This window comes from Ambystoma mexicanum, chromosome 1q (assembly GCF_040938575.1).
Source record: "Ambystoma mexicanum isolate Mex_15411 chromosome 1q, UKY_AmexF1_1, whole genome shotgun sequence".
Classification (NCBI taxonomy): Eukaryota; Metazoa; Chordata; class Amphibia; order Caudata; family Ambystomatidae; genus Ambystoma; species Ambystoma mexicanum.
Window position 1 is genome coordinate 138591013 of NC_090922.1, and position 22459 is coordinate 138613471.

The 22459-nt window shown below is 42.3% G+C and overlaps 1 protein-coding gene across 2 annotated transcripts in view; it reads left to right on the forward strand.

Moving 5' to 3' along the window:
* Positions 1–22459, forward strand: part of ATP2C2 (ATPase secretory pathway Ca2+ transporting 2) — a 565565-nt gene that overhangs the window by 347475 nt on the left and 195631 nt on the right. For both annotated transcript variants that reach the window (XM_069636233.1, XM_069636231.1), the window contains exons 8-11: positions 5677–5826; positions 5916–5984; positions 6773–6848; positions 18131–18197. In XM_069636233.1, the coding sequence (XP_069492334.1) occupies positions 5677–5826; positions 5916–5984; positions 6773–6848; positions 18131–18197 (362 nt within the window). The remainder of the gene's footprint in view (positions 1–5676; positions 5827–5915; positions 5985–6772; positions 6849–18130; positions 18198–22459) is intronic.

Below are 22459 nucleotides of genomic sequence, written 5' to 3' on the forward strand. Positions count from 1 at the left end.
TGCGGGGTGGGTAGAGGGAGAAGTGCAGGAGTGGAGTGCCCAAAGGGAGAGGGGGGAGGGCAAGTGTTGGGGGGGTTGGGGGGAAAGGGAGGGTGAGTGCGGTGGACAGGGAGGACCAGGTAAGGGCTAATCCGGGGAAGGGAGCCAGAGGGCAAATGCTGGCGAGGGGTGCTGGGGGGTGTGGTAGGGGGTGATCTGGCCTCTGTTTGACCCTGAAACCACCAGTCACAGTGGCAGAGGGAAAGTTAGCATGGGAGGGTGCGAGGGAATGAAGAGGAGAAAACAAAACTATGAGGAGTTTCCGAAACTTAAGGAGATACTGACGCTACCATTTGTAGTAGTTGTCTTGTTGTATGGGGTATTATCACTAGTTGTGTTAATGTTTGTACCACCCGTCCTATGGCTCCTACTATGGGCATTAGCGGCAGCTGTTCTAGTACTACCACTGGCAGCATCAGTAGTATCACTGATACCACCACCACCACCACCACCACCACCTTTCATAGCAGTAGTTCTACGAGTCTTACTACTACTGCTACATATTCAACTTAATGGTAGTCCCACCTGTATTGGTAGTACTAGAAATATTGCTAGCACTAATACTAGTTACAATTGGTACTTATTCTACTACTACTTTTGGTATTGTTGTTTCTGCTACAAGTATGTCAGGTTTGCTAGATAAGTGCATTTGTATGTAAAATAAAATGTATCTTTTCATTTGTACCTTCGCTGACCTGGATCTCTGCAGAGAGCCCTTCCCCCAGTTCTGATGTCCGGCCACCTAGCAGGGATTGAAGAAAGTTAACAAAAATTTGAGTACACAAAAAGTAATAAGTTGTTCACAAAAATGGATAAATGTATAAGGAGGATAGTGCGAGATGTTGGTTCAGAAACCGTTGAGTGTTCTCATGCTAGTAGTAAGTAAAGATATAATGTGTTTGTAAAACCTCTGACCCCTTTAAGAGCTTGAAGAACACGTATTGAAAGGAACACAAAAAACGGATACTCTTTGTTTCTCAGACACAGCATCCTGTAAAGCAAAGAACTGATTGGCTGCCTAGCTTAAAGTAGGGCACATTGAAGTGGCTATTGGATCTGTGCATTGATATTGATATTTGATTTGTATCGCGCTCATACACAGGTGCTTCAGATCGTGACGAGGCGGGTGGGGGAAACAAGGGAGAACAAAAACAACGATCTTACTAGGTCCAGTGACATTGAGAATGTGTATGGCTTTGCTCAGAGCGTGGAACGTGTTCATCGATCAGTTTTGATCAACTGGTGTCCACTCTCAGGAAAGAAAATCCTACTCAAACAGGCTTTGAAAGAACCTGCTTATAAGCGACCTCCCGCTCTGTCAAAATCCTGCCTCAGGCTCATGAAAGGCGTGTTTTGTTGTAAACAACTTTGCATTGTTTGTTAAAAACATAAACATACATTCTTGTTTAAAAGAGTGCTTTGACTTTAAATGGTTATTCATACTTTAAACAAATGGTTCATGGGAAGGGGAACCCATGTTATAGCTTTGAAGCAAAAAAGCTTAACTTTGTTTACTTTTATAATGTTTAAAATTATGACATTATTTAAAATAAAAATAGAAATATATTTTTCACAAAATGACAACATTTGTAAAACTATGAAGTTAAGTTTGAAAGATCCTGCATCACTTACAAAGAAATCCAGGCATCCTTCTATCCAGAAGAGCAACTCTAGGTCTCCGGATGGCAACACCACTCCAGATGTCTTGCCATCACCAGGCCGAAAACCAAGAAATACCAGAGAAAACGACTGAACCACTCTTCCTCCTGCTGTGCCCCGTCCTGAAACAGACAACCAACACAGAACTGTAGACCTGTAATAAAGAAAAAAATCAGGATGGAAGATCAAAACAGCAAGAATATTGGAATAATTTATTTAATCTCAAAGTTGTAGCAAGGTGTTAGGTATTGCTTGATTGTAACAGAACAGATAACGGACAGATTTGACAACTTGACAGTTGGGGGTACTGCTGCGTACCAACCTCTTACATATTGAGGGAACCTCGCCTCATATTTGTGCACAATCTCTAAGGGACAATTTGACATTACAGTATAAAGAGAGTGAGTGCTGCCCAGGACTGCTAATGGTCCATGGGTATCATAGAACAAAACACACAACAAGTGTAAAACAGAAAAGTAGGACAAGGTGTTGTGTCGCAGATCGACACTGAAGTGTTTTGTTTCGACCACCTGTAGCAATTGATGGGAGCTAGTTGATGGCATGGCCTTCTTCAGGATGGGTTAACACTGTCTGTGTGGTATCTTTTGGAATGAAAAGGCTGTTAGGCTGGGTTTTGACCTCTGTGGCGTAGTTAATTTATAATTTAAAATACTTGTTAGTGGCTAGTTTTTGCCAACAAATACACTGCAAGGTGCTTTTGTATGGAGATTACCGTCAAAAGAACGATAAAGCTGCTGCACAGTTTCCCTCAGCATTGTGTGATGGAGACTGGTGGGGCGGTGTAGGAAACACACTGCTCTGGAAGAAAGAGTGGTGGTTACTCTGCAAGTTATGGTTCCAAATGGATTGGCCCAGATGTGGCGGCGCCCGTGAGCGACGTATTACATCCACAGTTCTGGGGGGAGATTAGAGAAATGATGTGTATGTATTCCAGCAGGCACCATTACCCTGTTGATCCGTCAGTTTTAATGTCGGAGTTGTCCTCCATTTTGCTTGAAGACTCATTCTGCACCAATCCAGAGTCTTGATGCACTGATACCTGATTATGCTAAATTGTCAATGCTATTGTATCATGTGTACACCTCTTGAAATGTCGATATATTTATACACAGACACACCTGACTTTGCTGAATTGTTAAAGCTATTGTACCATGTGAACACTTCCTGCAATGTCAATATATTTATATACAGACAAACCTTGCACTCGAGAGATGTTGGACACGTCACGCCATATATTAATATACCAAGCTTCTTGCATGTATTGCACGCACACCTTTATAGGTTAAGGTTAATACAGTGACATGCCTTGATGTCCTCAACACCCCAGTATCAAACTCCATTTCCTCCGTATATGTTGCTCCATCAACGCACGCATTAAGTGCATTCCTTCTCACCACATATACACGTGTACTGACCCATGTCCGTATGTGTTTTTACTGGACCCATCTTGTTTTGACACACAAGGTTGCCTATCATACGAACGTTCGACCTGATTATACAGGTTTTTTCAACACTAGGACCATAATCCCCATCAGGCTTCGTGGTGTGATTCCAGGCAACACGTATCCTCAGGCAGCCTATCACGGGCTCTTTCACTTTCGTTCTAGCCGATGCCACACTTAGCCCATCAGGCTTCGTGCTGTAAATTCAGGCATCACGTGTCCTCATGCAACCTATCACGGGCTCTTTCACTTTCGTTCTAGCCAATGCCACATCTTCCTCCTGATTGGCCCACCTAGCGACTCACTATTGGTTGCGCCCCAGCAAGGAAGGTCCTGTATTCACTACTTATTCTCTTGGTGCTAAACAGCGCACCAATACACCGATCCGGCCATCCCGAGATTCCTCGCCTACCAAGTAAGTCACTCGCCACTCAGAGCCTCCGGCACCATTAATTGCATGCTAGCCTAGATCATGCTGCACAGGCCGAGTTCTAACGCACAGCCCATTATGCCTGTGTCCTTGGGATGAGTGCACCAGAACACGCAGTCACAGTTTAACCATACCGGCCGATTTAAAAAAAACAAAAAAAATCCAATTTTGCATTTTTCACTTCTTGATGCGCCTTCCACATCAGTGCACACACAGTCTCTTCAGATCCCACACACATATATTTCTTGCACGTGTAATCCACTTCATAGTGGCGATCAGAGCCAACCTCCAATACCTCGTACAGTCCACCACTGGACTTTAGACATCAATACGTCCTCACGTGTCTCTGCACACCAAGTAACAGCCATTGTTCTCTACTTGGCTCTTTGCATGCCACCAATTAATCACAAATGCATAATGCTGGACCTCATGTTTCACACATCATTTCTCTAATCTCCCCCCAGAACTGGGGATGTAATACGCCACACACGGGCGCCGCCACATCCGGGCCAATCCAATTGGACCAGAGCTTGCAGAGTAACCACCACTCTGTCATCCAGAGCAGTGTGTTTCCTATACCGCTCCACCAGTCTCCATCACACAACGCTGAGGGTAACTATGCAGCAGCTTTATCGTTCTTTTGACGGTAAACTCTATACAAATGCACCTTGAAGTGTATTTGTTGGCAAAAACTAGCCACTAACATGTATTTTAAATTATAAATTAACTACGCCACAGAGGTCAAAACCCAGCCTAACAGTCTTTCATTCCAACAGATACCACACGGACAGTGTTAACCCTCACCCCCATCCTGAAGAAGGCCACGACATAAACTAGCTCCCATCCATTGCTACAGGTGGCCAAAACACTACAGTGTTGATCTGCAACACAACACCATGTCCTACTTTTCTGTTTTACACTTGTTGTGTGTTTTGTTCTATAATACCCGTGGACCATTAGCAGTCCTGGGCAGCACTCACTCTCTTTATACTGCAATGTCAAATTGTCCCTTAGAGATTGTGCACGAATATGAGGCAAATGCCCTCAATATGTAAGAGGTTGGTACGCAGCAGTACCCCCAACTGTCAAATTGTCAAATCTGTCCATTATCTGTTCTCTTGCAATCAAGCAATACCTAACACCTTGCTACAATTTTGAGATTAAATAAATTAATCCAATATTCTTGCTGTTTTGATCTCCCATCCTGATTTCTTTCTTTATTACTGATCACCCCCCTGGGCATATCAGGACACAGCCAGGTTCCCTATAGTCTATTTTTAGAACTGTAGGCCCTACTCTTAAAAGAAACATGTCTTAAAACACTGAACATCCACTCGTCAAAGCCCCACGCCCTATTACCTGAATCTTTTGTACCCCCAGCCCGATCACAACCCTGAGTGGATCAGCGCCACATTACTTGCTAGTTAGATTTGCACTACAGAAAGTTCCTACACAGCTATCTGTTAACATTTTAATACCTTTTATAACTTCTAAAACATAATGACATTTGTTTATACCTCATAAATACATTTTTACAAAAGTTGCCAACTCTTTATAAACTTGACAATATTTATAACCTTTCGAAATATCAACTCGTCTTGCACATTTACTCAAGCCAGCACATCTATTGTAAAGTTGTTTATATTTTGTTCCAAATGGTTTTACACAGCTGGCATCATTACGTAAAATGCCACTAGCTGTTCTCACCTCTCAGACGAGGCCCCAGAAAGGAAACAATGCATTTGAGGTTGCTGATGTGCCCCTTCACCAAAGATGTAGAGCCATTTGGGCATTTTCACACCTTGATGCAGTTAATTCAGTCTATGGCGTGTTATAAACCCAAATTAAAAATTTGATTGGGGGGGGGTGGCAAGACTGTTTTGCATGATAAGTTTGATTGTTGTAGTTGCAATGTTGATGTAAAACAAGATGGGATGGTGGTAGCGCCTTTGTCTTGCCATCTTTATCCATGACCTATTGGTTTTCTTGGTGGGTCTACATTAATGGTGATATTGTTGAAATCCTAAGAATTTTAAATATTGTCCATAGTTGGATGTACTAAAACCCTGGTTCTTCTGCATTTAGGCTACAGATCTCCTGGTGGATGAATCCAGTTTTACTGGGGAGGCTGAGCCTTGCAGCAAGACGGATGGCTCTTTGTCGGAGGTCGGAGACATTACAACCCTCAGCAATGTCGCGTTCATGGGGACACTGGTGCGGTACGGGAAAGGCAAGGCAAGTTCAGTGTAACCATGTATCCCATAAAGAAGCTGTTTCCGCAATATAGGCAGCACTTGCAACATAACAGTTTTTTCTACCTACAGGGGATTGTTATCGGTATTGGGGAGAAATCACAGTTTGGAGAAGTATTCAAAATGATGCAAGCCGAAGAGGTGAGTGGAACACAGGTCTTCAGTGCTATGTTTGCTATGTTGTGAGTGAGTGTTTATCTATTGGTTAAAAGGTTCTATGTGATTTTATCGAACCTTTGAACCAAATCTTTTTTTTTTTTTTATTGGTCGGTTTTGCAGCACATATATGCCCCGTAACACCCCACATCAATTATTCGCATAAACCCACCCCCCACATATATTTGGTGCAAAATCTGATGTAAACTTTTCGATGAATTCTACTTTGACGAATTCTTCTGCGACCAAAACTCCCTATCCTGATTAAAGTGGGGGGGTGAGGGGGATGCTTGAAAATGTCTTAAGTGAGTCCATTTGAGGAATGCAGAAAAGGGGAGGGCCATTTGCGGGGGGCTACATCAAGAGCTACAGCGGGGCATGTCTGAAGGGGATGCATGATCTTAAGTGGGACTATGTGATCGTCCGTGGTGGGTTACATAACAGCCTGTTGTGGAATATGTGGGTATGTTCTGTCCTTCTTGGGATTAGTTTAGGAGTTGAGCAAGGGTCCATGGGAGATCAGCAAAATCTCTTTGGTGGCTTATTTGACGGGATGTTAGGAGCTCTGTTCAAGCCTGTTTGAGGAACCTAGGATGACCATGCCAGGTTAATTAATAGGACATGTAAGGGTGTGTTAAGAGTTGTATGTGGGCACCACATCAGAGCATGTAGGAAGTTGTGTGAGGGTTTTAGGATGATGTTCAGGGTACACAATTGATGCATACAAAAAAAAAACCCATGTTCCTAAATTAAATATTGTATTTATCATTCAGACCCCCAAGACCCCATTACAGAAAAGCATGGACAAACTGGGAAAACAGCTCTCCCTCTTCTCATTTGGCATAATAGGTATGTGGCTGTCAAATTTGCTACTATTTGAATTACGATTGATATTTACCTTCCTCATTATAGCACTCAATATATGTTGATACTGTTTTAATTTGAGTTCTGTTACTACTGCATGTTGACACTAAATCATATCCGAATTAAAGGTATGCCTCTGCGTTAATTCTTGAATACAGTTTGATGATTATTCTTCATTTCATGTCTTACTCTGGCTTCCTCATCACCCCCACTGTAACTTATCACTCCTCCGTAACTCCACTCCTTTTCTGCTCCTGATTGGAATTGGACCCCACTGTCTTCCACGGGACCGCATAGCTGCCATTCATACCGGTGTTCAGCACCTGTCCAATGCAGAGTTTTTATATTCTGCAGTCAATAATTAGACTGAACCCATGCATAATCTTGGTCACATGCATAAAAATCTACCAGTCAAGCTGGTGTCATGGTATGGTGGTCACTGATACCATGTGACTCTCCAGCAATTCATTGCTGATCATTCAACCATCTGTGCCTGGAAATCTGTCAACCATGCTTAGAAGCAGGGAAAGGAGGGCACCACCATACTTCATAGTTACTAGGTTGAGTCATATACAGAATTGGGGGATTGGTTTGATGTATTTATGGATGACTGATGAGTACTGAATTACACCACCATTTCCTAGTATTGCCTATTGCAATGTCACGCAGTCTGGGTATGGGAAGAGCAAAAGAGGAGGAGCATGAGAAAGCAAGATAAACAAAATTTAAGAAAAGCTTAAATGATGTCCTTTCAGATCATGTTCAGTCAATGGGGAGAATATTGATGGTCAAGGTCCATCACTCTGATTTAATCTTGAAGTTGTGTTGTAGGAAGGTTGAGCAATGATGCATGTGAGGCAATGGAATATTGTACAACAAGTAATATTATTATCAGTTAGGTCAAGAGTAGGGCAGTGATAAATGCTTGTGGGAGCTAAGGAAAACTCTTCAAATAAGGGAGTTCCTATTGAAACGGTGTCAAGGAAGGGACAACACAAAAGGTGACCTTGGTGTATCCAGCACCTCCTTTTAGGGTTTTATAGAAATCATAATGTTCATAACCCATTCTTAAAGATCCTTGTCCCTACAGGGACCCCCTACTCTGCAAAGCAATGTTTAAAAATGTGGCAAACGCAATGATGCAAAATGTAGTCTTAAATCCTGGGTGACCTAAGCTAACACACAAAATGTTCCAAGTTTTGGCCAACAGAATAGTTTACAAAATCCTATCCTGTATATGCTGAAATTTCCAGCCCTAGTCTGTAGCACAAAAGAAAGCAATTTTTCCAGGGGGGAGGTACTTACACGGGTTACCCACTCTGGACATTTCTTCAATCTTCCTACTATCACATTGTCCATCTCGTTCTCTCCACGGTCTCTGAATTCTCAGACATCTCTTGGAGGATTCCCTTTGGTCTCTTTGTCCAGCTTGGACTGGGCATTACTTCAAAGTGTCCCGCTGTACTTCAGGACTTCTTCCCAACATCTGGTACATACTGCTACAGGTAGACCTCACTCCTTAAGTCAGGACAGGCCTCTTATAGGCCTCATGTTCTTTAGCATTCACTGTCCAGTTATCTGTTTCACAGTATTCATTTGTTCAGGTCCCTCCTAGGCCTCTGGGTTTCTTTGCATTCAGTTGTTCAGGTCTCTCATAGACCTCTGGGTTTCTCAATATTCTGGTATCTCCTGGACCTCTGGCCTGCTTTGTACACTTGTATCAGTTTCTGGGTAGAACATAGGGACCCCAGCCAAGTAGCCACCTTGTGCCATGTGGTGGTCTCCCTGCATTGACAAAGAACAGCAGAGAGCATGTCTTTCCCCTGGGCTGGACCTCTGATGGGCTTATCCATTCTCTTTAAAGTGACCTAATCGCGTATGTCCTTGTGCCCCTTGTTATTGGTTGGGGCAGGTAGGGAGTTGTGTATCAGGATGGGATTTTCCCTTGTTCCGCTTCATTGCCTCTCAAACATATAACAAGCAACTTGTTCAATTGGTTAATTCCCGATTACTCTCCCTTGGTAGTTCCATGGGTTTGTAACTGCAGTGCAAAATCAACACTATCCTGGATCCTCGACAGTAGAAAGTCTCTGCTCTGTGGCATTTCACATACTGCCAGACACAGAGTGTATTGCCAGGGCTTCACTGCTCGAGCACAAGGCTGGCGGTTTTGCTTTCCGCTTCTTATTTTTTAAGGTAAGCTCCAGACGCACTCCAGTTACATTCTATGGACTCCTCCAGTGAGCGAACGATGTGGTGCATTTCCTTGCACCCCTCTGTGCTATGCCATAAACCGTATCTGCATGGTCAGTTGGGGTTGGAACCTATGGATGTCTTGGGTGGATTAATACAATGTCTTAGTGGGTGTAGTGGGCCTCTGGGAATCCCACTCCATCCACCCTCTGGGAGGCACATTGGGTGTAGCTGGACCAACCGAGTCCTTAGTGGAGGCCTCACTCGCGTAAAAGGATAGGGAGTTCTACCAACTCACCAAACTGGGGAAACCTCTTACCCATTGAAGATCGCATTGATGCCTAGTTTTATTAGGTGTGCCCCATGCTTGCCTCAACCACTTTCAGAGATGTTGGGATGATGGAGCCCTTAACAAAGTGGATAGAGCATAAAACGGGCCTTTAAGGACCACTGTGTTGCTTGGTTATTACTCAGTGAAGCAGCCAAGACCAGTAGATAAACAATTGCTCTTGTATTTTTAATATTTGTTATGAAATATTATTGAATGGAGAAACCATCCATAGGTTGTCACAAGACTTGAATATCCACCAATTAAACCAGACCTACATATGTGACATTTGTTATTTAAAGAACAGGGGTGTCAATTCCGATCAGAAATGATTTACAATATCACATTCACAGGTGGAAGCGGTATCCCCTGGAAGGGTGCCTGTAGAGTAGCAAAGATGAGAGCAAGCGGCGAGCCATTTCATGGGCGTGTGAATAAGATGGACATTGGCCAGGGACAAAACAAAAAATAACAACAAAAAAAAGTGCATTTCAAAGATAACATTAAGGGTCACTAGCGTTTTAAACTTACTGATGGAGGTTTTAGTCCCCACCATTCTACCCATTTAATGTTTTCATTTTCAAAAAAAGAAATTCAAGCTATTGCTTCATGCAACTAGGTATTGCACAGTATTGTGATATGTTTACATGTTTTGTTCGTGTGAATGTGACAAGAAGGCTCACGGATGAATGCAGCTCTAGTTTTCCTTGGAGACTCAGCTAAAACATGTTTTTACATGATTTTGTCAAAAGTACATAAAGTATCTAAAAGAATGTGTTTAAAACATACATTAATGATCTTATTTGATTGTGATATACATTATTTTATGTATAGACCTATTTCTCCCAATATAATTGAAGCCTCTGAGCTTTTGTGTTTACTGTATTCCAAAGATATTTTAAGGTAAATGTGTAAATTCATTTTACTGTCTATTATCTATTTGAATATTACATTACTCATCTAGTGAAACTCACCCTTATATGACCGATTAAGTGACCATTAGTTCCTATTTTTGTTGGGCACCCTTGTGTTCATTTTTATTACCATTTCTTGGGGAGGAAGGATAGGTCAGGGGCAACGCGTTTGTCTGGGAAGCAAGACAACATGGCGCAACACAGGTTCGAACCCCGATCCCGCACTTAGAAACCACTCACTGGTATTACGCGTGTTATAAATGAACAATAAAATAAAACCATACCTCAGAGAAGTAGTAGGTGAGAATCCCCCTAGAAGGACTTCAGAGGGAGTGAGATGGAAAATTGAAACTTTAGGCCAACGCATGTGAAACTAGAGGAACATCCCTTAGAATATGCAAATAAAAAGGGGGATCCTGGGAGTCCCTCTACCAGACATTAGCCCTGGTTACAGGAGCCTTACCCAGAGTCTTTAGCTCACTATCTTTCACAGAGGATTCTCTTCTGAACAAGAGTACCAACAGCTCCACCCTACTGATGAGGTCCAGCCAGACCGAAACATGCTGTTGGTACTCACTTTCAGAGGAGAATTGCTTAGCATTTCGGTGCTTGATTGCCCTAGAGCAGGACAAAGACTGATATGTTTGAGATATTTCTCCTCTGTGAAAGATAGTGAGCATAAGACTATGGGTAAGTCTGTCGTAACCGGGACTAATGTCCAGCAGATTGACTCCCAGGATATCCCATGTTTTTTACATGCCTTAGAATGCCACAATTGATCAGGTTCCTAGGTCATTTGAACATGGCAAAATAAAGACCCTTGACCCATTCTTTGGAGTCTGGGTATTCTAAGGCCATCTCTGACAGAATAGCTAATTTGTTGTCCAGAGGAAAGGAGTAAAGGGAGGCCAAGGAATAGGCATGAGCAGTAATCAACCTTTCTGAGCACCAGGGTATTGATTTGAGTTTTTGAAGAGTGGTAAGTAAGAAATTATGGCATTGTCTGAATGAGAAATGTATTATGAGCAGCTGTATGGTAGGGGTAGTGAGTCATTTTCAGTCAGCGGTCGCTAACAAAGAGGACCCCAAAGTTGTGAGCTTTTGGTGAGTTTGCAAGGTCAGACGGTAAGAAGATGGAAGAAGGGAGGGATGCCATTGAAAGCGGGGAGAAAGAGCACTTCCATTTTTGAAGAGATCAACATGAGTTCGCAAAGATAATTCAAGTGACAGATTTGCATAGAGAAAGTTGGTAATCTGCTCCTAGATGGCTGGGGTGAGGGAGGGGAAAAGCGAAAGATTGGAATGTCACCTGCAAACAGGTGATCGTGAAAGTCAAAGGGTACAAATACGTTTTGACAGGTCAAGAGGGTAAAGAGCAGAGGTCCAAGGACTGATCCTTGGATGCTGACAGGGGGACTGGTGTGGTCAGAGATTTGAGTTCCAGAGGATTTTACACGTGACCTTCCAGGTAGGAGGAAGTCCAGGCTAGAGCAGGTTTATGAAACCCCCCGGGTCCTGGAAAGTGAGGATGAAAGAGGAGCGGGTGATGGTGTTCAGTGGCAGAGAATTACAAAAGGAGGAATATAGAAGAGCGTTTGGAGTGGTGAGCATCAGGGAAAGCTGTATGCAGTCTGAGTATTTACTATGGAAGGCAGATATCAAAGTGGATAGATACGGCCATTATCCAAAAGGAACTTAATGATATGGTGGAAGACCACCCATTCAAGGACCGTTTAATAAGGAGGCAGTCTAGAAACCGGATGATAATTTGCAGGGATGTTTGGGTAAGTAGAGGATTGTTTTAAAAAAGGGGTAGGATAGTGACGGATTTGAAAGAGGCAGGGAACAGTCGAGCAGAGCGAGATTCAAGCAGTCAGATGGAGGCAGTTCATTGGGGATTAAGCCTTTCACTGTTTGAGAAGTGGAAGGATTGATAGGAACACAAGATGGGTTGATGCTGCAAAGAATGGGGGGCTAATTTGGTAGGAGAGAAGGGGAAGATTTAGTTGCGATGGGAAAGGGCAGGGGGACATGTGGAGAGAAGGGTAAGGAATGAAGATGGTGGAAGCTGTGCTATGAATTTTAGAGGAAGCTTAATGTGAAACGTCGGTTGCAGAGAGGAAGGAGGCAATAAGTATTGGCTGGGGAGGTGTGAGCAAAGCTTGTAGGATGGATGAATGTTTGTTGGCCGATTTCAACACGAGATTCACTTTGTGAAGTAGGAGGCTTTGAAAGAATCCAGTGCAGAGGAGATGGCAGCAAGGGATTTTGCCTAGGCTAGGACTAGGATTGGGGTCTATGATTTGCAACAGTGTCATCGGTAACAGAGCATGTTTGTTTTGAGGGTCTGGCTCTGAGGTGATACAGTGCTGAAGGGGACTTCAGGAATGGGTATATGTGCATGCAGGATAGTTTTGGTCAAAGGAAGTCATAAGTTCATAGTAAAATTCAGAAAAAGCTTGGTCAATGGAATGAATGTGTGAGGGATAGGAGAGGAGTACTCACATCATCAATATATCGGGCAAAATGTCCTGCTTGAATTTCATCTTGGTCATTGAAGAAGGGAGAGGAGGAGTAGATGGAAAGGGACCAAGATGTTAAAGTGAGCAATGGGGTAATCCAATGGAGAGGAGTCAATGAGGTAGTAGCAGGAGGAGAGCCAAATGGAGAGAAAGGCAAGGTCAAGTGAGTTCCCCCCCTTCCGCCCGAGTGGGTAGGCTTTTAGATAGGTGGGAGTTAATATCAAGGCAGGGATGGGAGAGGACTTGGAAAGGTTAAAGTCCCCTCAGCATGACAATGAAGACCCTAGAAGAAGGTTCAGGTGTGGGAAGGAGGAGTTGAGAGGACCATTGGGTGTATACAGAGCAATAACCGTTAGAGGAGAAGGAGGGAGGAATTGGACTCCGGCATATTCAAAGGTAGAGCAGGTTGTATTGGAAGGTTTGCAGGCAGGCAGTGGTGAGGGCATCTGAACACATAAGTTGGGTGGTTTGGTCGTTCTGAGTTCAATCATAAACTCACACATTTTGCATCAACAGAGCTCTTCCCACCCTCATCACCTTCAGAAGTGTGGTAAACTATTTTTGCTGTTGGACTACTGCTAGCAGATTTAATACCTAGAGGCCCAACGTAGAAGTATTTCCTTTTTTATTATGTTCCCCTGTATGTCACCTTAAATAATTACATATAATTGCCATTGTATTGGTCATCTATATGGTGTACCAGTTTCATTAGCCATCTTGTTTTAAAGCACAAGGTGAACACAGCTGGCTAATCAAGGCTATGGAAGGTAGGACTAGGAGTAAATGCCTGGACCAGATGTCTTCCATATTAACCTGTGTTATAGCCCACTGTTCTAACAATCTTAATAAATGCAGTGATGATTTCAGGAGCGATGACAAAAGAATTAAGTTGGATTTGCTTGTGCCAAGAATTAAAAAAAAAAGGGGGGCATGAAGTGCTCCTACATGTTAATACCACATGTCCCTGCTTGATTCACCTAAAAACCTTTTGTTCCCTAATTGCCTCATGGATGTGGTGATGTCCAGCGCAATTCGCAGATACACATTGGTTAAGGGAGGGAATGAGAACCATTCAGCAAGTCCTGTACCTGGACTTGCAAGAATGTTTTTCACTGCCAAAATGTGATTGGTGTATTTGGGAATTATGGGTTCAGATGTGGCATTCAATGTGGGGTTCTTGATGCATGATTAGAACAAAAACTTCATAGTAACCTAAAGGTAATTTTACACCACAACTTTGGGGAATTAACAGACCCTTTTCCCTCAAAAAACTGTATAAGGCAAAGGTGCATTCTGGCCCCTTTGCAGATCATTCTCTATATACATTCCTTGATTGATGGTATCTGAGGTTTTTCACTTAGCAACAATAAGTAAATTCACCCCTGGATAGGGATATTCATGGATCTAACTCTGAGCAGAATTAGAGAAAAGTAATCTATACAATTTTATTTAAACACATTTTGTAAGAATGTATCTCAGGTTACTTTAGACTAAAGTGTACTAGAAATGGTTAACACAACAATGTGCAACTCCAACAATTCTCTAATGTCAACTTTTGTCGCTTTGGGAAAAATAGTAAAACAGCTACAACGTACCTAAACAACTTGAAGTCAGTGTTTACATATGAACCCTATGTGTCTGTTGTGTATTGCTAACATTGCTGGACATTCCTCAGGGATACAAACTTTGAATTCACTTTTTTGTATTTAATTTCAGCTTTGAACCTTCTTCATAAACATTGAGGTTGATAAAAGCTGTAAACCTATTCCTGTGGATTTGAGACCTCTGACTTCCTTCAATCTGTAAATACCAATACATATTTGTATACATCAGGAAAGCTCATATTGATGCCTGACCATCACTAGTTTGCATATTAAGCGAGATTTAAATTGCTCTAGAAAACATTTTTACCTCATCATCTATGTAGGAATTTAGGAATGGGTTATTTGTGTATCTTTATTTCCTGATCAGATTCTTCAAGGAACTGCCTTCCATTTTGCTAAGGAAAATACAAATAGCAATTTGGCGATGATCGGCTATTAATCTAGTCTGGATTGCAATACTGTGTAGCCACAGGATAAAAGGGTACCTTATTTTTTAGAGTTTCCCATCCCTATAAATGAGATATTGCAGTAAAACATTGCCAGTTATTAAGAATGGCCACCATCAGCAACACAACCTACATAAACGTGATCGCTTTCCGTGCCTGACTGGCACACTGGTTGGTCACTCTGCAGATTCTTATCTCTAGCAGTGAGCCAGAGACCGAGAGAGTGGCTAAATGCTGAACTACCAGAGTTAGAATAATGAGTTTGCCTTCATTTCCAGAGGAGGCTCAATTGATTGTATGTTTATCAATAGTATTGTGTGGCAAGACTAAGACCTACAAAATGGGGGGTTTAGCATCTCTACACAAAGCAATTAACTTGCTCTATTAAAGGGGGCTGTCCGTGTACCCCAAATAATGGACATGAGATTTGATTACTGAAATATATCTGTAAACTACCCGGAGGTTAAAGGAAAGCAAGTGGAACTTCTTTCCTAATTCTAGAGGGTCTCTAGTTGTAGCCACAATTGCAATCATTCCGATCTTCACAAGATAACAAATCAATACACTTTCCTCTGCAATCAATGTGTTCTGAACTCTAGGTTCAAGAAACATATTTGCCATTTGAAAAATGTTTTTCACACTCATTATAACTATGAAGCCAAGATGTGACCAATAATTTGTTTTATGTTGGTTTGTATTTTATTTGGGGGATGTAAGCTTGCCTAATTAACCAAATGTTTTCTTTATGGTTTTAATAGTATTCAATTTGTTTCAACCCCAGCTTTTTCAAACCCAGAACCATATTGATGGTGTATAGTAAACCTGCCCAATTGATCAATCATCAATGATGCCAAACCCATGGCGTATCGCTTTGTGGCTTTGATCTGAAAGAGCACTTCCAGTGATGGCTACTTGGTGGTGCTGGGTTCTCTTAGTAGCTGAAATGGAATATTCTACTCACATTACAGATAGAAGGGGTGTTTACTTTTTCAAACCCACCATAATATTGAGGATGTAAGCAAAAAAACAAGGTAATTTCAAAATTTAAAATTTGAAATTTGTTTTCTACTTTTGCTTTGATGGGAATTTGTCAATCCCGAAATGGAGAGCTTACTACTAATATTGCCCCCTGCTCCCCACACATGCAAACCTAGATGTTGACAGGGAAAGACAAGTCAGAATGATGTTGTCGAAGTTGTGTTGGAAACACTTGTAATGTCACCAAATGACTTGTTAATAATTCTAGAAAGTTCTAGGTTTTTGGACGCAAATAAAATAATGCTTTGCTTTCTTGTTTTATGTGATAGTTCTCTTCTGCGAAATCAGAATACATTAAGAAAACGAGAGCAGGCACGCTGGCGTATATGCACAATTACTTATGAATCTTTACCATGCACTGGGCAGAGGGGCATTCTGTCCATTTACAGATATTTGAATAGGAAATGCCAGAAACTGAATTGGCTTTAGAAACTTAAATATGTCTTCATAGTGCCCTACTCTACGGTTGTCATTTTTAACGAATTTCAAAGTTGTGAAGTTGAGCCACCATCCAGAATTCGGACGTGTAGCTTTATTGTTATATCTCTGTCAGTCAATTTCCTCACCGGAAAGAAAACTCAGCAAGTCATGCACTGGGCTCCAAGATCTGGCGCAGCCTGGTTCTCGGAGGCTGGAATCCCAGCAGATCCCACTCACTACTTCATTATCCATTGGGCAATCATTTGAATACTGTTAATATGGTAAATTGTGACGCTATCGTTACAATGCTTAGTAAAGTAATATACAGGAAATGGAATCGCCACATAATTCAGGTAGATTTGGTCAGCAAAGGAATTGACGAAATTTACTTTTAGACATTATAAGAATTATTATAATTGGTTATTTATAACGCGCTTAATACCCAGAGGTTTCGAAGCGTGGACCTGGGGTTGAACCTGTGTTGCTCCACATATCTTGCTTCCAAGATGAGCGTGTTGCCCCTGAGCTATCCTCCAGAGATCTTTAGTTCTAATAAGAAATCCAACTGGAGGCAAACATTATTTAAATTGGTCCCATTGGCTAGAACTAGTTTTCATTACTCATTTTCACTTTCATTTTTTGCTTGTAAATACTGCTGTTTCTAAACGGAGAGGACACATGGATAATGCAGGATTATGTCGGTATGTGAGGTTTTTATGGAAACCAATTCAACTTTTCTCTATTGAGTCCTTTGTATGATAAACGAAGGAAGACACTTTTATTTCCAATTCGCAAGGAGCAAAAGTCTACTCCGTGCTGTCCAGATTCATGTTTTAATGGCGGTTGCTTCCCCCATGCCATGATTGGACTACCCTGCAATTTTTATATGTGGTGTTTAGAATACGGCAACATATGAATCGTGATCTATAATAAGGCTGTTTTCTGTATGGTTCCGGTGTCCCATGTTTACATCTTTTGATTAAAATATAACATTTTGCATTGTGCAATTTATAATATTCATGTCCATTTTAATGGCTAATTAATGAATGCTTAGTAGCAGCATGAATCCAGCATTACGTGCGGCTCACGAATGTGGTGGCATTGTTCTCGTCCTCACTCTTCTCATTTTAAGGCTATCCTTTAAACCAGGGCCCTTGGTCTCTCATCCTCAGTATGTTTACAATTTTAACAACCACAACCCTACACCACAGCAAACCGCACAAACTTCACTAGACCGCAACAACAAAACAAACCGCAGATAGACTCACACAACAGCACACGACGGCTACCAACTGGAAAGCACCCCCAAGCTCAGCAAACAGTGTTAACTGAACTGAAGCTGTCAACAGCACATCACTGCTCTTTTGCACTTATCCCGCTCGTTCCCACTAACTCGGCCCCCACCCCCTTTCCTTTTTAGATCCGCCAGAGCACCAGGGGACCACTACGGTGGTGATAGTGCGTGGTACAAATATCCTTTAACATTAACATGAACATATTGCTTTCCCAAGTGAAATCCAGAACTAACAAAGCCTGGGATGGGGGTGAATGTTGGTTTTCAGGTTCGGCCTGTAGGCGATTAAGAATATTTTCACTACTGGCTGTGATGTTTTTTTTAAATGCGTAATGTTAAAGTTAAATATGTATTCTCTACGTTTGTTTACCATTTTTAAAGAAATGTCATGTGACCCCTTTTCTAAAAAGAAAATATTACAGATTGAAAAACTGATTTAAATGAGAAAGTCTGTGGATGTCCATGTGCTTCATTGTCCTGTGTTCTGGTTCTGTTTTACCCATTCCAGGTTTAATCATGCTGATTGGTTGGCTGCAAGGAAAGCATCTGCTCAGTATGTTCACTATTGGAGTAAGGTGAGGAAGGCCTTAATCTTTGCTGTGAGGTGTTTTGTCTAATAGTACAGCTTTGTGAAATGGTTCATTTAATTGCCTCAAATAACCATGTGCCAAAGTTCATGGTGTTAAGTTGGCACAAACTGGCTCATAGCAATGACTGCTGTTTGGTGGTTTGGGGGAAGACAGTCAACAATACAATGCACAAGTGATGCCTGGGCATTATGAGAGGTTTACTACAAGAGAGCAGGGGGTGGTCTTATTTTTCTTAATGGGGGCTATGTGGATGAGGACTAGAATATACAGTCAGAAAACAGATTCCACAATACAGCTACCCAGCTTTCATACGGCCTGCTCACAGGTATTCACACGCAGAAGTATAGAGATCTGTCTTAAATCATTCAGACAGGGGTACAAAATCCAGTAAAAAAATATACATATTTTAAAACAACAACATACTGAAAAACATGTAAAAAAAACAAACATTACATCTGACTAACACAACATGTTTCTTCAATTCGCATGTCTATCTCTATGGGTCATCTCTTATTGGTTTAGAGACAGGAGGTGAGGTTAGTACTAGAAGTGAGGGACAAGTCCCAATGTGTTAACCCTATCTATTTGGGTTTCACTCTTGGTATTATGAGAGATGTATCTTCCCAAACTGAACGGAATAGAAACCAATTTGCTTCGCTCCCACCTCCTAGTAACGATTTCCCATAAATCTACTCAAATCCCTTAGCATTCTGCTTTATACATGCGCTCATTCATTTTGCCTCTGGACCAATCGCCGAAAAGACCCACGAAGGTGTCATCCACATTCACCTTTCGTCTGAGCCACCAAAATTGGTGAGTTACATTGGTAAGAAGATTTATTGTCGTATCAACAATGTGTCCATGCCAAACCGTGCACAATTTCTGATGCCTGTTTAAAGGAGCTATCTTGTGAATGGTGTCAGCATAGGTCTCAAACCCAACCAGATATTGTCAAACAAAATGATAGCCTAGAATCCATCTTGTTGGTAGTTCTTGGTGAAGAAGATAGCTGGAATTGTTCCTGTTGACCCAATAGCCAAAAAGGAGCTTTGCTGACAAAAACACGAGCTATATGCTAAAAGATCCTGTTGATTGCTGAAGAATTCATTTACTCAAAATGACTTCTTAAGGGTTGGGTAAATTAATTCAATTCACAAATATAGATTACACATATCTGCCGATTTGGTGCCCTATGAATGGTTATTAGCTACTCACAAAACTTTGGAGTAAGCAGTTTGAAGAGGTGGGAGACTTGGGTTACTTCTTAAGCACAGAATAGTCTGGGGACCCATTCTGGAATAAAGAAATTAGAGTAGATAGTTTACAGTTAGAATTAGGCTCAGGCTCTAAAACCCATTTTGCAATTATTAGAAGGGGCTGTATTTTTTTTCCCAATGGTCCAGTCAGTATAAAATCAAAGGGGACACCTGATTTGCTTAAGGACATCATTGAAGGAGCAAAGACAAAATCTGAATGCTGCATGCCTTCTATAGGAGGCAATACAGCTATGGAGATTGGCACAGGACCTTCAAGAGAAGCCACATAAAATCACTGACAATACAACACGAATTAAGCAGAAGAGATCACAAAATCCAAGAGTGATGTGATTTGTGTGGGAGTAAAGTGAACATCCAAGATTGACATATGATTTTTTTGGAGGTGGCAAAACAAAATCACCAAGTAACACATAAGCCATGCAGGAGAGAGAACAAAAGGGCTCACTAATGGATGATCTGTTCAGTCAAGACAAAATCAGTGACGTGGTTTGTTTTGTGCCAAAACAGTGTTGCATGATTGCTTGTGGCAGAGAACAATCCGTTGATGGAGAGAAAGAGTCGGACCCTTACCAGTGTGGGAAATAAGTTAGTTGTGAAACCGCAACCTATCTGGAGCTCCAACGCATTCCTGAGAGAGGCATGCAGCTGGTGGGTGGCCCACACACAGCTACCGCACACACAAGGGCAGCCCACATTGTATGTGGTGTTGTGCGGCCACATAGGCAATTTAAAAGTCACCTCTCTGTCAGAAGATTGAGAGTCTGGTTTGGAATGAGATGTAATGCTACAGATGATGGGCGGGAAGGTTTGGCACGCTTCATCTGGGACACGAGAGAAAGACGAGCAGATCTCATCCAGTCATACACAAGGGGGGGAACTAGTGCAAGATATCAAAGAGCAGGATATCCAATTCTCTATACCATCACAGTTCCGGCAAGTTAAACAGTGATGCCCAAAATGGGGATCGTGGTTCATCCCATAGAGCAAGACTGCAAAACATCTGTTTCGTGCAGCATTGATACAAACCTAGAGCATTTAGGGATGGATGAAATAGCTGAAGACTGATCCAGGCACGCTGAACACGCAGCACGTACCTGTGTACAATATAATTCATAAACCGTCTTGTAGATCTCGGTGCTGCTGCACGTACTTGGCAGTGACACCACCACCAAAACAACCTTTGCACAGTTCACCTAGGAGATATAAACAGAAAGATCTGCCCACACCCAATCTCCACACGCACCACACAAATCCATTGTGTTGAATGTCTTCGCAGTAGAAAAGCTGTGGTCCTAATTTGCCACCCACAGTTTGTGTAGATAGGCTGCATGCCAAGCAAAGGCTGCTTTAGATGCGGGTGTCTGTGGGCCAATATATTTTTTTGTCCAAGCGCAATTCTTCAGGTTCTCCAAAATAGCACAGACACTCCCCCATTCTTTCTGGGTCTGTCATGGAGCAGAGTAACTGCCCCAATATTTTCTGGCTGTCCTGCAGAGCTACCCCCACAGTTTCTCAGGATCGCCACAGAACAGAGGACACTCACACCCTCACAACTGTTAGCTACAAGAGGGAAGAATGGTGCTTTAGCATGTTGTGCCCTGCAGCATCCACCAAGTTCATAAGCAACAACATCCACTGACTGACCATGTAAAGAAAAACAGACATTGCCTACCTCTAAGACACATCAGATACTCCTGCTAGTTTTTCCTCAAATGGAGTCGCCACTATGACATCCAGATTTCTGGGCGTGAGACAAGACAGCCTCATTCATGCCTGGCGCTGCCCGTGTATCGGCAAGAACAGGGTGGAAGGGAGGACTGACGGCTTCTTGTGACATTGTACCAGAAACAGCGGTGCATGTACAGTATCCCAGGACATCCCAACAGGTAACCTAACTGGCTTAACAGTTCACCCTACCACTGGAGGGTGCTGTGGAGTTAGTTCAGGTCAGTGGCTGGGTCATTGGTGGGATCCATGGTTGCATTTGTAGCATGATTGTCATTGGTGACACTGTGCCACCACCAATCGTGGTTGTGCATGCCAATCATGTCTAGTGAGCAACTATTGGAACGTATCCCCAACTGGCTGCCGGCTCATGGTGCATACCACCTGCGCTCCTCTGCCTGTTAAGGCTTCTATTCTGGCAGATCAAAACATTTCCAAAGCTGAATGTGGCTGGTGGTGCATCTGGCATGGACATCTCATGGTCCTTCTAGCATCATCAGGGTCTCCTTCACCTGCGTTGCTCCCTTTGCAGCAGCCTGTGCTGAATCACCTCCACTACCACACGGGATGTTGCTTCCAGTACCGCGTGCTGCTCTGCCTCTCCTCAACTGACAACTGCAGGAGCACTTCCTCCTTTTCCTCCTCCTCCTCCTGCTCCTCCCAAGAATGCTCCTCCTACTGAACTTCATCTGCAAGCCCTCCTACAACCTCCCCCTTCTTATTTTAACTGTCCGCCGCCTGCTCCGCAATGGCCGCTGCCAGAAATGCATCTTCTGCTCAAAATCTAGTGCAGACAATCTTTTGTTTGAACTCCGTAGTTCGAAGCCTGTGTCCATAAAAGGAACCTGGCCTCCTCCATAATGCAATGGTGAAGGATTGTGGAATGTGACATTTTTAAAAAGAAACCGTCAGACAAATGTCAAAGGAAAATGTTACCTGGACTCGATTGAAAAAGCAAATCAGAGTCCTAAATCGGGGTTTACAATTACTTTAAGACTCATTTTTGTACATATGACTGTCTAGGCCACTGCATACCAATTTCAATTTATTCCGACGAACATTTTTTTTTTTTTTTAAACACTGATTGCTTCAAAAACTGGGAACGAGTTAAGCTAAACTGACAGTTTAAAACATGAATTTATTAAAATTAACATAAATAATGTGCTACAGGGAATACAATGGAACTAGTGCGTAACATTCGAAGTACCATGTTTCTGATCCACGTCAAAAACTCCTATTTTCTTT